Source organism: Penicillium manginii (assembly GCF_028828005.1).
Source record: "Penicillium manginii strain IBT 31320 chromosome Unknown utg000008l:1.0-3226943.0:1.0-3228205.0, whole genome shotgun sequence".
NCBI lineage: Eukaryota > Fungi > Ascomycota > Eurotiomycetes > Eurotiales > Aspergillaceae > Penicillium > Penicillium manginii.
Genome location: NW_026643109.1, coordinates 993,727 through 1,007,712, shown reverse-complemented (window position 1 = coordinate 1,007,712; position 13,986 = coordinate 993,727). Strand labels below are relative to the sequence as shown.

The window sequence follows — 13,986 nt, the reverse complement described above, 5'->3', positions numbered from 1 at the left end:
TTCCAGGATAGGTTCTTCGATCCCAGCGGACAGGCAGCAAACCAACTAGTTTCATGGAATTACATATGATCCTCTCCCTACCAGTCAAGAACGCGACAGGCATTATCAGTGGACGAGGAGCAAGCCACATAGCTCATTGGATAGGTTTTCCATATTCTGGACCGTATAACGTACAGCCCGAACTACAGAGGCTCCAACCGACCATCCAATTTACGAACAAGCTATTTGATGCACATTGTATTACCACGCAATAGCCTTATGTGTAAGTGCATGTGATACTCCAGTACCATTGGGGCCCCTACCAGGGATCCGTGAATCTAGATTACATCGATTGGTACTTAACATCCGATCACTATGTAAGCAGAGGAAATAACATTTCTACTACATAAACCCAGAAGTCCATCTTTCCGCTTGCAGACTACGGATTGGGGGATGTATCCCAATTTAGTCTGTTCGACCAGTATTGCAGATATGGTCTAGACCATGGTAAACTTTAAAGTAAGAATATGAATGAGCAACTCCGAGGTAATCCCAACGTGTAATAGAAACTTGAATTCCTGTTCACCTACGGTTCCCATTCTACAAGCCGAGCATTATTACTGACATTTTCTCAATTGTGCGGCTGAACTTCGAACATTCAACATCCGCAGCCACATACACCCCCATTCACCCATCCATCATGTCTCCTAGTGGAGCTGAAGAGGTACTCTTTCGTTAGTCACATCATCCCTACCTCTTTAACACCTGTACGCATTGTGATTCTGATATATTGACTTTCTGCAGGTTCGGCTATTGCCGCAATCAACTCGGACGACCATCTGCGCGTCTATACGCAGGACGTTTATGGTAGAGTCAAAGAAACCTCCTACAACGGAGAATGGGAAGATGCAACGATTGTTGATGTGATAACTTCGGTTAAGATCGGCTCGCCGATTGCTGCTATTTCTAAGAAGCTGAATAATGTAAGACCTGACTTGGCTTTTACTTGGCTAAGAGCCGCAAAGAAAGCCCTACGATAATGACATTTCGTGATATAGATTCGTGTGTACTACATTTCAGCAAAAAATAACTTAAGGGAAGCGGCATACGATGCGAATAGAGGATGGTATGATGGTGGCATTAACTATGAGGTTGCACCCTACTCTAAGGTAGCTGCGACTTTTCTTCCCGCAGGCGACAAGCTCGTTCCAAGGGTTTACGCCCAGTTACTAGACAACACCATTCAAGAGTGGGGCCACAACGGTAAGCTTCTCTCGAAGAATGTCAATTATATGAATTTGCTGACCAAGCTAGGCGACGGAGCTTGGAAATTTTTCAAAAGCCTGGGCAGGGCTTTACCAGGCACAGAGCTTGCAAGCACCTCCTTTATGTGGTCGCAACTGAGCATTAGGTATGGTTAGATGACTGTATACAAGAGTTTTTACTGTTCGTCTGCTAATGACATTACACAGAGTCTATCTTCAATCTCCCAAAGTGGATTTGATTGAAAAGTGCTATGATGCTAATACAAATTCGAATTGGTCTAATGGACAGTTCATGGTGGAGAACGCACTTCCTCGGACTGCAATCACGGCGACGAGCCTTGGCGCCTCGTCGGACAGTTTCAGATTGCGCGTCTTTTACGCGGCGCACAACCTCCGTCTCATCGAAAAGATATTTGAAGGAAAAGTCTGGGAGGATGGTGATTTCAATAAGCCTACCACCCCGGGAACTATCCCAGGTACACAGGCTGCTGTGATCAACTGGGGTGGTAATCCTAGTGATCATAATATGCGGGTTTATTTCCAGAAGGGTGAGCTTGTTACGGGAGTCACTGAATGGGCGTGGTGGGATTCTAGCTGGAAGCCTGGCAGACTCGCAATTCCCCCAGCGTAGTTAAAATACTTCACACACAGTTCCTGCTCACTAAGACGCAGTATTTTCTAACTTGGTGTTAACTCTTATTACTGTTTATCGTCCGGACCAAATTGAAGACAGTTTTTCACCGGTCTAAGCCCAAAGGTGCCACTTAGGATGTTGTACAAGCGAGGGGGACACCCTGCCATTTCCTATCTGTAACGAATTGAGGCTCTCGGGGCGGCCCTGGGTCACGTGTAGAGCTCGCCAAACGCGGGTTTGGGTTGGCTTTTCAATTTCCTTACCCGCCCACGGGCAGCCCACCGCGGGTTTTGGCCTTGATGAACCCGCCTGTTGGAATATCCCGGTCGCTGAGATAATAAAAGGCTGGGATCACGTGCATACATTCACCTACCTCAACATTTCACTTGTATCTTAGACAACACTCAACATAACACACAATTAACTCCCCTCAATAATATGACCAATGAAGCATCACTTAATAAACCAACACCGCCCACGGGTTCTTGGCGGGTACCCGCGGGTTGCCCAAAATACCCAAAAATATGCATAAATCGTGGATAAACCTGATTAGTCACCTAGTGTAATTTTGGTAATTTATCTCTGTCACACTTTTGGGTGGATGTTACACTGAAACAATGAACGCTATCGACCTGGAAATATATATTCTCTACATAAAGATCACCGCCCTTACTACTTTACTCACACATCCGAAGGGACCATAGGCCGCATCGATGATTTTATGCAAATTCATGGATTCAGAATCTTTTAAATGAGCTCAAAAATATTATCTGAAATTCAATGATTTAAATCAGTGATCTCGACCTTCTCAGTAGCCTCCCAAAGTCATATTCATATTCATCTCTGGGCGGGTTGGGTTGGGCTGGGTTAATCATACTTGTCATGCAAGGATCGCGCTTTGACCTTGAAAGCTGAAGTCAAGCAAACATCATTGGCTGGTCTACGACCATCTGAAGCACTAGTCTCCTTGGCACCTGCACATAGCCACCTGTTGTGTGCAATGAAAGCGAGGATACTCTCACATCTGGTCGGCCAATAGGGCGCATAATCTGACCATGCTATCCACATCATACACGACTAAATTAAAATCCCATGTGGAAACACCAGCCAACGGTGTCGCTGCTAATGCTGGTTGTTTCCGGAGTGTACGACAATATCATCGCCTACTACATAACCTCAAGATACCGCGCCATACATACCTTGCCCCGCTAAAGAAAATCTCACCTCTACTCTATGGATAGTTTCGTGGATAATTATTCAGTATCATGTCTATCCAAAATAGCTTATCCACTTACACCACTGTCCTAGAAGTTGATATTTCTTCTCTTCGGCAATGGAGTCCAATGTCCTTTATTATGCATCGGCGGCATCGCCATCCCTCAAGAATGCCTCCGAGATTCCAACTGTTCCAAATTTGGAGAGGCCAAAGCCCAATTGTGGAAGATCAAGTATCATCCACGAATACTGTCTGAACGCAATTGAAAAAGGACATGCAAGATGTATATGGATTTGCTCCAAGAAGGGAGAGCGATGGATTGTAAAAGGCATATATGTTGACGATATTGCCGGTATTCTGGCTATACCTGAGGCGGGCATGCAAAGCGGTTGGTAGAAGTGTCATTCCTTCTATTGCGATCTTCAGTTTCGTCATATCAGTGATTTTCGCTGAGAATATACCTCATTTCCGGTTCGCAAATACGACCAGATAACGAAGGAAACATCGATTTTTGCGAAAGACTTAAATGATTATGATTCCAAGAAAAAATCTATTTATAATTATACTAGCAGTTTGCCTCCTTTGGAAACCCCCGGAGAGTGCGGAATCAGCCTTGTGGGAGAAATTCACCCTCTGAACTTTGTTGCCTTAACACAACCTACGATGAATTTGAAGGCCAGGCTTACTGTGTGAGTAAGGGATTTTGGAAGCTGAGGCAGAGGTATGAAGTATATGAATGGTTGCCAGCAAGCATTGAGTACTACTGGAAAAACAGAACCCTATCAGACTAGCTGGAATTCTTTTAAACTGGAAACTTTGTTATAATAATATTTTTGAGTAAAGAATCATTGACAACCGACAGACAGGTACATGGATCAGGGCACTGTCGTGGTGAGTAATGCAACACAGTATCTTTCGAGCATCTACCATCATCTCAAAGAATTTCAGGTGAAATGAGACAATCAAATCTTCGAAGTCCCCTTCTTCGGTCTCAAAATAGTTTTCTGTGTCATACTGGCCAGTAAATGGCCCTTCGCATCGAAGACTCTTCCTTCACTCAGTGCCCTCGCATTTCCCGCACCACATGTCTGTCTTTCGCTAATATGCCAGTTCCGCAAATCAATCCCATGCGTTAGGATCCGCAACGCAAAGTCAAGAGTTGCACAAGCACTGGCCTGAAACAAGCTATAACCGGAATGGTTGGCTGGAATGTAGGCTAAGCCACGGTCCATGTAGAACGCAAGGGCAGTGATTTGTTCGGCCTCAGTATACAAAGGCCCATGGATCCGGAATCTATCAGCGGAAACAAGATCTGGGACTTGCTTCCCGCTCTTTCCAGCACTGTGTGGGCGAACCTCAATGAATTTATCCAGGTTCTTGTAAAGCCCTGGTTCCTGGGTTTTCTCCACCTCCGTTTCCTCTGGAGGAGAACATGGGACTTCAACTTGCGGATAAGCAGAATAATTAACCATATCATCTGGTTCGTCTATGTGGAAGTCTGCTGTGGCGATGAGGCAAAGTTGTTCGGAATCCCCCTCGGACTGCAGCACGCGAAGATGTCGGGTTTTGAACATTCGCGAGTCTCGGACGCGCTCGACACGACAGATGAGCTTGTTGGATTGGCTTGCCGGCCGCACGAAGTGGCCGCTTATAGAATAAAGGTGATCGCCTACTGCAACTGTCAAGTAGGCAGCGCTGACTGCTATGGCCAATGTGTTGCCGCCGTATGCCCAGTCGGCCAAATCGCCCATGCGGATGGGAGGGACGACAGAGCGGTAGCAGTCCTTGCCAATTGGCTCGACTGAGATTTGTTCTTTGAAGGAGATCATGCTGACAGTCATGATTATTCGAGTGAGATAGCGACGCAGGTTTCGGATTAGGACTTTATAACACGTCGGCTTGGTTGAACCATGTCGAAATCATGCCCTCGGCCTTTGCCAGGATATTGTAATCAGCATCGACTCCGAGGTAAAAGTCCAAACACAAGACATATGTTCCCCACGAGTGCTAGTCAAGCTTCTTTATTGATGCTTGTAACGCACGCCTAACTTCCGCCTTTCTGAACCCCGGGGCGCGACCGAGTATAGTGAGTCCAGCGAGGAGACCTAGACCCATAAGCATGTGAACCATCGCGAATGATTGAGCACTCACGAGCAAAGAATCCTTCAATATCCAAGATATACGGCTGGCCATTGGTACTTCTTTTTGCTATATCAGAAAGGTATACCATAGGAAACAAGCCACTGTCTACGTCCACGCCATGACGTCTCAGATAGCCCTCGACATCACGGCTATCAAACCAGTCCCCTCCAAGCCCATGAGTCTCCAAAGCCTCATCCGCTCCTGTTGATGTGAGATTAGACTGCGGAAATATACCTAAAACCCGCCGTGGAGTTCGACACTTCGGCGGGTACATTGCGTTCCCGTTCTTGTCGAGGTCCGGAAAATGCGCGCCCGCGCCGCCAATATTATAAAATGGCAGACTTGGAATCTCAAGAGAATCCATACATCCACCTTTCAACAGCTGCAGGAAACGTGGCTGGGTTTTAGTCTGATCTTGCACGCAGGGGACTAACCGGAACACACGGTAGATCTCGCGCGGATCTGTCCGGGCCTCCGTGAATAGACGATACGCGTACTCAAGACTGTATCTTTGTAATCGACGGGCAAACCGAACTTCTCGAAATGCATACGTGTAGTTCTTGCTAGGTAGGGGAGGGGGAAGTATCCATTGACTGAAATAGTGATCTTGTGCATTGAGTCCTTGCACCTGGCTTTCGGACCCAACCGGATTTGATTGATCTGGCGAGTCCGCGTGAATCGGATTATCACCACCAGCCACAATTTCATTCAGACACTTCAGGCGCTCATAGAGATCAGGATGTGATATATGCAGCTGCGCCTCTCCGACCACCTCGGACAACGCAGTGACCTCTTTCACGGCAAGGCGCAGTCTAGCATCGAGCTGTTCGGCTCTGGCGGTCGCATCTCGGAAAACAACCTGCTTCTTCTGTCTATACGTGCGTTGGGCACGACGGACCTGACTGCGACGTTCTTCGGAGAGGATGGCTTCGCCACTGCCGTCAAGACGAGGGCGCCCGACCCGTTTTGATCGGCGGAGCTTCATGTCTGAGTGGGACTGTGAGTTGGACTCAAACGATTTGATACCCCCTTTTAAGGTCTGACTAGGCTGTTGCAGGTCACCTTGGATTTTAACCGCTTATTCAACGTGCAGTATCGATTGGATCGAATGTGTTGGAAGTGTGTGGCAAATCCAGGTTATTCTCTGGTTTTGTAATCAGCGCAACCTCGGCAACTCAACGCCCAACATTTAGGATTTATTCCTCAACATTCTTACAGTGCATCATCCATAGAGCCAGATCCCACATACAATAAGGCATATTTTTTTTTATCTCGGACTCTGTGACCCAGAAACAATTTCGGTGGGAAATTTGAATCAACAAATTTGGAATATTTTAATTTGACCATACGGGCTTCATGGCAAGTTTGCCACTTGCCCTAGTCAAACCCCTTGTAGTGCATGGTTCAATAGTACCAGCCATTTAGCCAATTTTAAAACTTCTATAGGAGCCTCGCAGTCAAAGGATGGCTTTGGCACGATGCTCTTTTCTGTTTTTGCGCATCTCTATGGGTGTTCATAATGTAGCTCCGTTGGGATTTTGATGTCAATTCTGTTTGTTGAAAGAATCTCTTTCTTTGCCGCTTTAGACATCTCTAAAGGAAGTTCGTAAGAATCAGTGAAACGAGAATCTGGAGAAGCCCAAGAAGCGTATCAATAGAATTCTCCGTCGGCTGCGAGATGCACGAAACCCTTTAGAAACTTACTTATGTACGATGATAAGTTTAAAATACCCATTCTTGCGTCCATCCAAATTTCTTGGGCCGTCGAGGGTTGTTGCAGTGTTGGCCCCTGTACAGAATTGAGGGACCCTTCCCGGAATTCACAACGGGTCACGGCTCTATCATGCCTGGGCCGATGTCAGATTATTTCTCGTCAGCTTTGCATAGTGCTTACAGCGGCGCTCCTTCCGGCGAATATGACACCCATTCAACACAAATATTGCCAGTCAAGTCTGCCAAGCGCGCAGGGGAATTCTCTCAAAAGTCCGACCTTCTGTATTATGATGCGAAGCTTACCTGGGCAATAGGAATGAAATGAAGAAGAAAGTCTCTGCGATTTTCTCTCTCTTTCAAGCCTTTGGGGATTAGGGGCTTCTCATGAGTCATTCTTATTCATTCACTTATCGAAGTCGTCAACGTTCACTACTACAAATTGTGAGGTTGTAAGTGCCCCATGCAAAAAATAAACTTGTATCGCGACAGTAGATCGAAAAGGTTAAATGGTCAACTCGAGCGGTTGGATGGCTACCGATATGACAAACGGCGATTTCGTCAATTGCTATTTAGAGTCCGATTTAAAATTATCGTCTGGCCTTTAAGGCTTCGTTAGCCTTGGAACCAATGCTGCCATTATGGGATCCTTCCAGGTATGCATTAATTTGCTTCGATTTCCAACGATTCCTTTGAACTGATTCACCTTCTTCGCTTGTTACCTAAGCACAACAATCAAACTGCGGCATGAGTTCTTTCCTCGGGTCCTAATGACCATGAGGGCAGCAATCCAAATAACGGCTACGAGGCCAAGGCAAGCCCCAACCAGGCTCCAAGTTCGTTCAAGAAGTGACGCAAGACACATGTACGTATAGTTGCTGTAGGCTGCATATCGCTTAGCGAGTTGGTGTTGAGGTTTCAGCAGTCTTCAATACCGCTGAGGCCTTACTAGATAGTAGGTTGTCCTCCCTGATGCTCACTAGCCTTATATGGTAACGTGGCATTCGGGATGTGTGAATAGCACACTCCCGCTCAGGGGGTATATTAGTTTAAGATTTTCAATATCACTCTGTTGCTAGCATTTTGATATAGCTCCTCCTAGATCCTATCCATCATCTTACCAGTTGGATTATAAGTCACAGCCTACTAGACCGGATACGGATTCATATTTTGGTCTAGTTGGCTAAACTAACTTAGCGAGGGGTCAGCGTAAATGAACTACGCACACACACATATACTGTAGGGTACGTAGATTCCAAAGAGATCTTCCATAATACCTAACAAACGAAGGTTGAATCAGAACAGAAGGAAGGTTTATCCTGCACACCTATCCCATCAAATTATTTTCGCGTCACTTGTTGGCTTTCAAGCTTTTAAATACCTCAGCCCCTTCTAAAAAGTTGCATCGCTGGCGAAATAAACCTGATAGTTATCCATCCGCACAGTATCCTCACGCACCCGCATTAGATGAGCCAACCCGGCCCATTCAGTGGCCACAATACTACCATCATATTGACCGTATCCAACGGAACCATTCATCATGACACTTTCCGAGTCCGACCTAATAAAAAATTGGTCTAAATGATGCGTCCGAGACTTCACAAGTCTTCGAAGAGAGGCAAGCAGTGCAAGAATCCCTAGAACAGATCAGTACTCATTTGATAGCGTCTAGCCTAGTTGTAAGGAGAATGAAAATGAAAATAACCTTTCCTACCGGTCGCCTTCTTGGTACCGAGAACAAATGTCCCACTCTCAGTGAATGAGCCGGCTACGGCCTCATCATCCATGGAGTCAACTGCACTGTAGAAGGTAAGGAAAAACGTCTTGTAGACGGTGATCATTTCTGAGGGAAAGCTATCCGTGGCCATGGTGGCGTGGGGGGCTGGCGTTGCTTTGGGATTTGGAGAATACTTGCATGGGAAGATTGGAGGAATTTAGAGTGTACAGCGAATACTTTTCAATGAGATATCCCCAGGGTCGCTCTGTACTAGTGACGATCCCAGTTGGTGCTATTTATGCCCCCAGTATAGTATCAAGTGAGCCCCGCATGTGGTCCCAAGGTGCGCAAACTCGTGCATGGCACATCACTGTGGTTTGCCCACAAGCCTAATTCCCCTGCAACACAGCCATAACAGGAACTATTACCTATTTAGGAAATATGCCACTACATGACCTTACAAGTCTGTGATAATCATGGTTAATTCTGTAAGTATCTGCTCGGCCATACTCAATAGTGCGTCTCACATACAAAAAAAGGGGGGTAGGTTGAAGTCATTTGAAGGCACCATCGAGTTGTATCATGGCAACGTCGGAAAGGTTTTTTTTGGAACTGCGGACTTTTCAAAAGCAAGCTGTTTTGCTGTTGGAGCACTAGTCCGTACTCCACGGCCGACTTAATCACACGGTCAAGCCGATCACACCAAATTACAGAGTAATGTGTAAATGCGACTACAAGTTGAAAAGTGCACCGGTGACGATGAAAGTTTGCGGCTAGAAAACATTTTCGAACTTCTTGTGGTAGACTCGTCCTGGGCTCGTGTCATCAATGGTTTTGACCTAGCCGCCGACTCAAGATCCATTGTCTCAACCGTGTCTGCCCGTACTGGGGTGACTGGAGTGACTGGTCCAGGGCTGCTTGGGAAAGTAGTGGCCGCATAGCAACTATCCAAATCGAGCATAGCTTCCATGAAGAGAGAGAAGAGAGACTTGAAGAAGCATACTGCTCTAAGGGCCCAGTTGCGATGTCGGTAAAGGCTGATTGGGAAGAGGGTAAGGTTTCTGTAGAGCGCCCACACACAGAAATGAATTTATCAGGAGAGACGCAGTCGTCAATTGTGCTTGGATATGCACAAGCAGAAAAACGTCTCTTCTTTCTTGCGCTACTTCCCCTTCCCGCGATTGATTTGTATCACCGACAAAAATGTAGAGTTCGACATTCTCATCGGTGATAACAAGGCTGTGGTTGACTCCTTGTCCATTTTATTGCTGCTCACCGCCTATCCAGACGCCAAAGTGATCCTCAACGGCGTCCCGATTTAAGGACGCTATCTGTGAGAATCGAACCTGTGCGCTCAGAGGTTGCGCAATTCCGGCAATCTTCCACTATGGAGCCTCAGTAGAAAATATCAGAAGTTCGTGCCGAAAGACCCCCACCCGTGATGATGTTGATTATATTATCATCATACTTGACAACCTTGTATCCCTGGCAAGCAAATTGAAGCCCAACTATTATTTGCAGCATGATTGGCTCATATTTCATACTCATGATCAAATTTTGTTGAGCTTCTAACCCAACGAAATGCTAACCTCGGTAACGATGGCCTGTTCTCGTGCACTTTAAATTATTTAAACCACCCTAGCTACCCTGCCTTACTACCTGGGAATCACGCTATCCTCAGTTTCCCGGTCTATTCATGTTCTTTCAATTAAGGGTAATCTACTCCATACCTCAAAGGTGTGACAGGACCAATTGCTTACGCTGACGGTGCTAACAGAAAGGTGAATAGGATGACCAATTACAAGATGTTTGATATGACCGAATTCCAACACTCTACATGGAACATCATTTTTATTACAGCAGCTGCTATCTTAATCAGCTACATTGCTATTGTTAGAAGACTGAGATACCGCCGCAGGGCAAAAATTGAGGCTCCATTTGGGCCTGGCAAGAGAAATTTGTCTAGTATGACCACCAAAGAGGCACATTCAATTATTACTGAATTGCAAGAGCTTGAATTTCCTTACGCTTTTTCCAAGGCCCGGAGAATTGCCCTGCTCAAGGTATGAAAGAAAAAAATAAACGCTAATATAGGTCTCGCTAATCTGGTGTTTTCAACATAGGCCGGAGGCATCCCAACTATGTCTAAGCTTTTTGCGGTCACAGGACAGAATAATAGAAGGAATGCGGGGAAAAGATCTGTCGATACCGAGATTCTCCTACGTGAGTCTCAATCTCAGCCCAGAGATTCTGATCGCTATATGACAGCCGTCGCAAGAATGAATTACCTGTACGCAAAAAGTCCTATCCAACTATGCAGGCTCCATTGATGCTGGTTGGGTAACCCATTAAGCTTTCGATACTCTTGCTGATTTTTCATATGGCCAGTCATGACCGTTATAGACGTGCAAACAAGATAACTGATCAAGACCTCCTGCACACCTTGGGCGATGGTCTCGCCGAGATTCTCAACGTCATTGAAAGAGAGGAATGGCGCAACCTAACAGATGTTGAGAAATGTGCCCTTGGTATTTTCCATAAGAATCTTGGAGAGGACATGGGAATACCTTTCGATCCCCTCCCTTCACAAGCCGAAGGTTGGAAAGATGGTCTGCACTTCGGGCTGGAGTTACAAGAGTGGACTGTTGGCTATGAAGAAGAGGTTGCAAAACCCACGGCGACAAATGACCAGTATGTCAGGGTTTATGTTGACTCGGCATTATCATCACTCCCTAGGTTCGCGAGAAGCCTTGTAAGACAAATTCTGGGTGCCGACCTGGATGATGTGATGCGAACTAGCCTCTGGTAAAAACCACTCTTGATATCAACATTTCAAACGGAGAAATCATACGATTACTAATAAAGAAAATCCAGTATTGAGTCCCCTAGTCTACCCTTTTCTATAGTGCTCTCCGTTATCCGAAACCTGCGCAAATTGTTGTTACGAAATCTGACCCTTCCTCGATCTGACTCGGCTGCAGTCAAATTGGTGCATGGGATGCCAAACCCAGAAACAAACCTGTACAATTTTGAAAGAAAAGGACTTCAGCCATGGTATATCAAGCCAACATTCTGGTCCAAATGGGGCCCGGGCTCTTTCATGGTCAGAGTCTTTGGGGGAAAGGTTCCAGGCTCAAACGGCAATCGTTACCAGCCACGGGGTTACGATTTAATGGCCATCGGACCGGATCCACAGAAAGGAAGGGGAATGGAAGAGATGAAATCTGATATTGAGGCAATCAGAGCGAGAGGCGTAGCTACCTGCCCCTTTTCTCAAGCAAAGACAGGCGGATTGAAGGGAGCCTTCTGAGCAGTGAGATTGTATGTATACTGAGCAGTCTTCTGATCTATCAGAGTACAAATATAATCGGAAAGTTGTTGTAGTCAAAGAGATACCCCTAACCCCTTTAGGCACTATGCGGAAATCGGAAATAGTTGATCACTCATCAAATCCCCACAGCCTCGGCACTTCTCCAACTCGGGCTAATCTTCATTCACCACGACTCCCTGTTGTTATATACCAGCTCTCCTTTCACCATCCGCTAGGAAATTCCACATCGCGTCATCAACTCCGAATCACCAATTATTACTGCACGCATTATGTCTCAGGCTCAAACGGCAATCGTTACCAGCCACGGGGTTACGATTTAATGGCCATCGGACCGGATCCACAGAAAGGAAGGGGAATGGAAGAGATGAAATCTGATATTGAGGCAATCAGAGCGAGAGGCGTAGCTAAAAAGCGATGAAGATATAAATTGTTTGGAAATAAGAGGCTGTGGGAAGGTATGTCCTAGAGTTGAGCCTGGCGAAGGAGGGGAATTTAAATCATCGAGGTCACCAGACCCTGAATCAGCAGAAACATCACTTCTAAAGAGTATTTTGCGTAGTGGTTAGCTTCCACCAATTCCGTGGGCGAGGCAAACTTGCTGGCACTGTATTCTTCCGCGATGATAACAAGGCCTTACTGCGGCTGTGTCAAAACTCCGGAATAACCTGAACTTCTGAAAGCCGGCAGACACCTCGGTCAGGATATGCGCAAGCAAATATCTTCCCCCTTGTACCTGCACTGGCTATGCACCATACTCTTATTTGCCACCCACAATTCTGGACACCTACAAGGTCTCGTCTCCGACTGAACTTGCTAGTACCTCCTTATGGGAATTATTAGGTTAAGGTAGGTAATATAGGTAACAGGATCCGGTGGTCTGCTATCGAATTCGATAAGTAGGATAGGGTTCTGGAGATATTCTACCACAATACCGAGGGGTTTTATAAGGACGAAAGTATCTGTAGTTGTTACAAGCTAATCACTTTTCATCTTTTTGCCCGGCTAAAAATAACCGCACAACAGTCGCGCGACCGAGGGTGACTCTCACCCAGATCCTCATTTTCTCGCAAAGCACTCACCCTTCTCACCCCAGGTCGCGCGACAGAAAAGCGGCGTTCAGCTATTTCCCCACCAGGCTAGACTAAACTATTGGCTAGCCCGACCATTTGGCGTGGGGCTAAAACACAGCAGGTAGTGCGGTGGGTGCCGCCCGGGTGAGAATGGGGTGAGCGCCGCTTTAGCGTCGCGCGACTCGGGTGATTAGGGTGAGTGCGCAATAGACAGGGTGAGAACGGGGTGAGCTGGGTGAGAATCATACTTTGTCATGCAAGGATCGCGCTTTGACCTTCCAAGCTGACGCCAAGCATACATCATTGGCTGGTCTACGACCATCTGAAGCACTAGTCTCCTTGGCACCTGCACATAGCCACTGTTTTGTGCAATGAAAGCGAGGGTACATCATTCCACCTACCTGGTGACCTGAATTGGTTTTTAATATCATTACAATCATGCTACCCGGAGATATTCGAATGTAGGTGGAATTCTTGGTGGCAGAAAGGAGGAATTATTAATAAGGTTACTAATAACGTAATTCCCGCCTGAGCGAGACACCCGGCCGACCGAGACACCCCATCCAAAATCGCGTCTTCCTACCTGCATGCCAGCTCCAACCACCTACCATGCCACCAATTCGCTCTGAATCCTCGCAGAAATTGGCCAATCGAGAGGGCAAGATCTTATTAGCCCTTGATGATCTTCAAAATGGCCGAATCAAGTCTATTCGCGCAGCAGCAAAGCTATACGAAATACCGCTTTCAACACTACATCACCGCGCCCAAGGACGCCTTTCACGCGTTGACATACGCCCAAACGGCTATAAATTGACCCAATTAGAAGAATATTCACTTGTTGAATGGATTTTCTCTATGGAATCACGTGGAGCAGCACCTCGGCCGGCTACTGTACGAGAGATGGCTAATATCCTACTAGCTG

At 46.4% G+C, this 13,986-nt stretch overlaps 5 protein-coding genes across 5 annotated transcripts; 2 read left to right on the top strand and 3 right to left on the bottom strand.

The window, feature by feature from the left end:
• Positions 1–679: 679 nt before the first annotated feature.
• fleA (fucose-specific lectin FleA) lies at positions 680–1,875 on the top strand (the record flags this gene model as incomplete). The annotated part of the gene is made up of 5 exons (XM_057107676.1): positions 680–713; positions 784–962; positions 1,038–1,242; positions 1,294–1,390; positions 1,452–1,875. 5 exons carry the CDS (start codon positions 680–682, stop codon positions 1,873–1,875), a joined length of 939 nt encoding a protein of 312 aa, XP_056955054.1.
• Positions 1,876–4,056: 2,181 nt separating this feature from the next.
• On the bottom strand, positions 4,057–4,935 carry N7533_011025 (thioesterase family protein; the record flags this gene model as incomplete). Its single annotated transcript, XM_057107675.1, has 1 exon — positions 4,057–4,935. One exon carries the CDS (start codon positions 4,933–4,935, stop codon positions 4,057–4,059), a length of 879 nt encoding a protein of 292 aa, XP_056955053.1.
• A 203-nt stretch (positions 4,936–5,138) lies between these two features.
• N7533_011024 (uncharacterized protein) lies at positions 5,139–6,221 on the bottom strand (the record flags this gene model as incomplete). Its single annotated transcript, XM_057107674.1, has 1 exon — positions 5,139–6,221. One exon carries the CDS (start codon positions 6,219–6,221, stop codon positions 5,139–5,141), a length of 1,083 nt encoding a protein of 360 aa, XP_056955052.1.
• A 2,117-nt stretch (positions 6,222–8,338) lies between these two features.
• N7533_011023 (uncharacterized protein) lies at positions 8,339–8,814 on the bottom strand (the record flags this gene model as incomplete). The annotated part of the gene is made up of 2 exons (XM_057107673.1): positions 8,339–8,583; positions 8,661–8,814. 2 exons carry the CDS (start codon positions 8,812–8,814, stop codon positions 8,339–8,341), a joined length of 399 nt encoding a protein of 132 aa, XP_056955051.1.
• Positions 8,815–10,468: 1,654 nt separating this feature from the next.
• On the top strand, positions 10,469–11,973 carry N7533_011022 (uncharacterized protein; the record flags this gene model as incomplete). Its single annotated transcript, XM_057107672.1, has 4 exons — positions 10,469–10,726; positions 10,787–10,953; positions 11,052–11,448; positions 11,545–11,973. 4 exons carry the CDS (start codon positions 10,469–10,471, stop codon positions 11,971–11,973), a joined length of 1,251 nt encoding a protein of 416 aa, XP_056955050.1.
• Between the last annotated feature and the right edge of the window lie 2,013 nt (positions 11,974–13,986).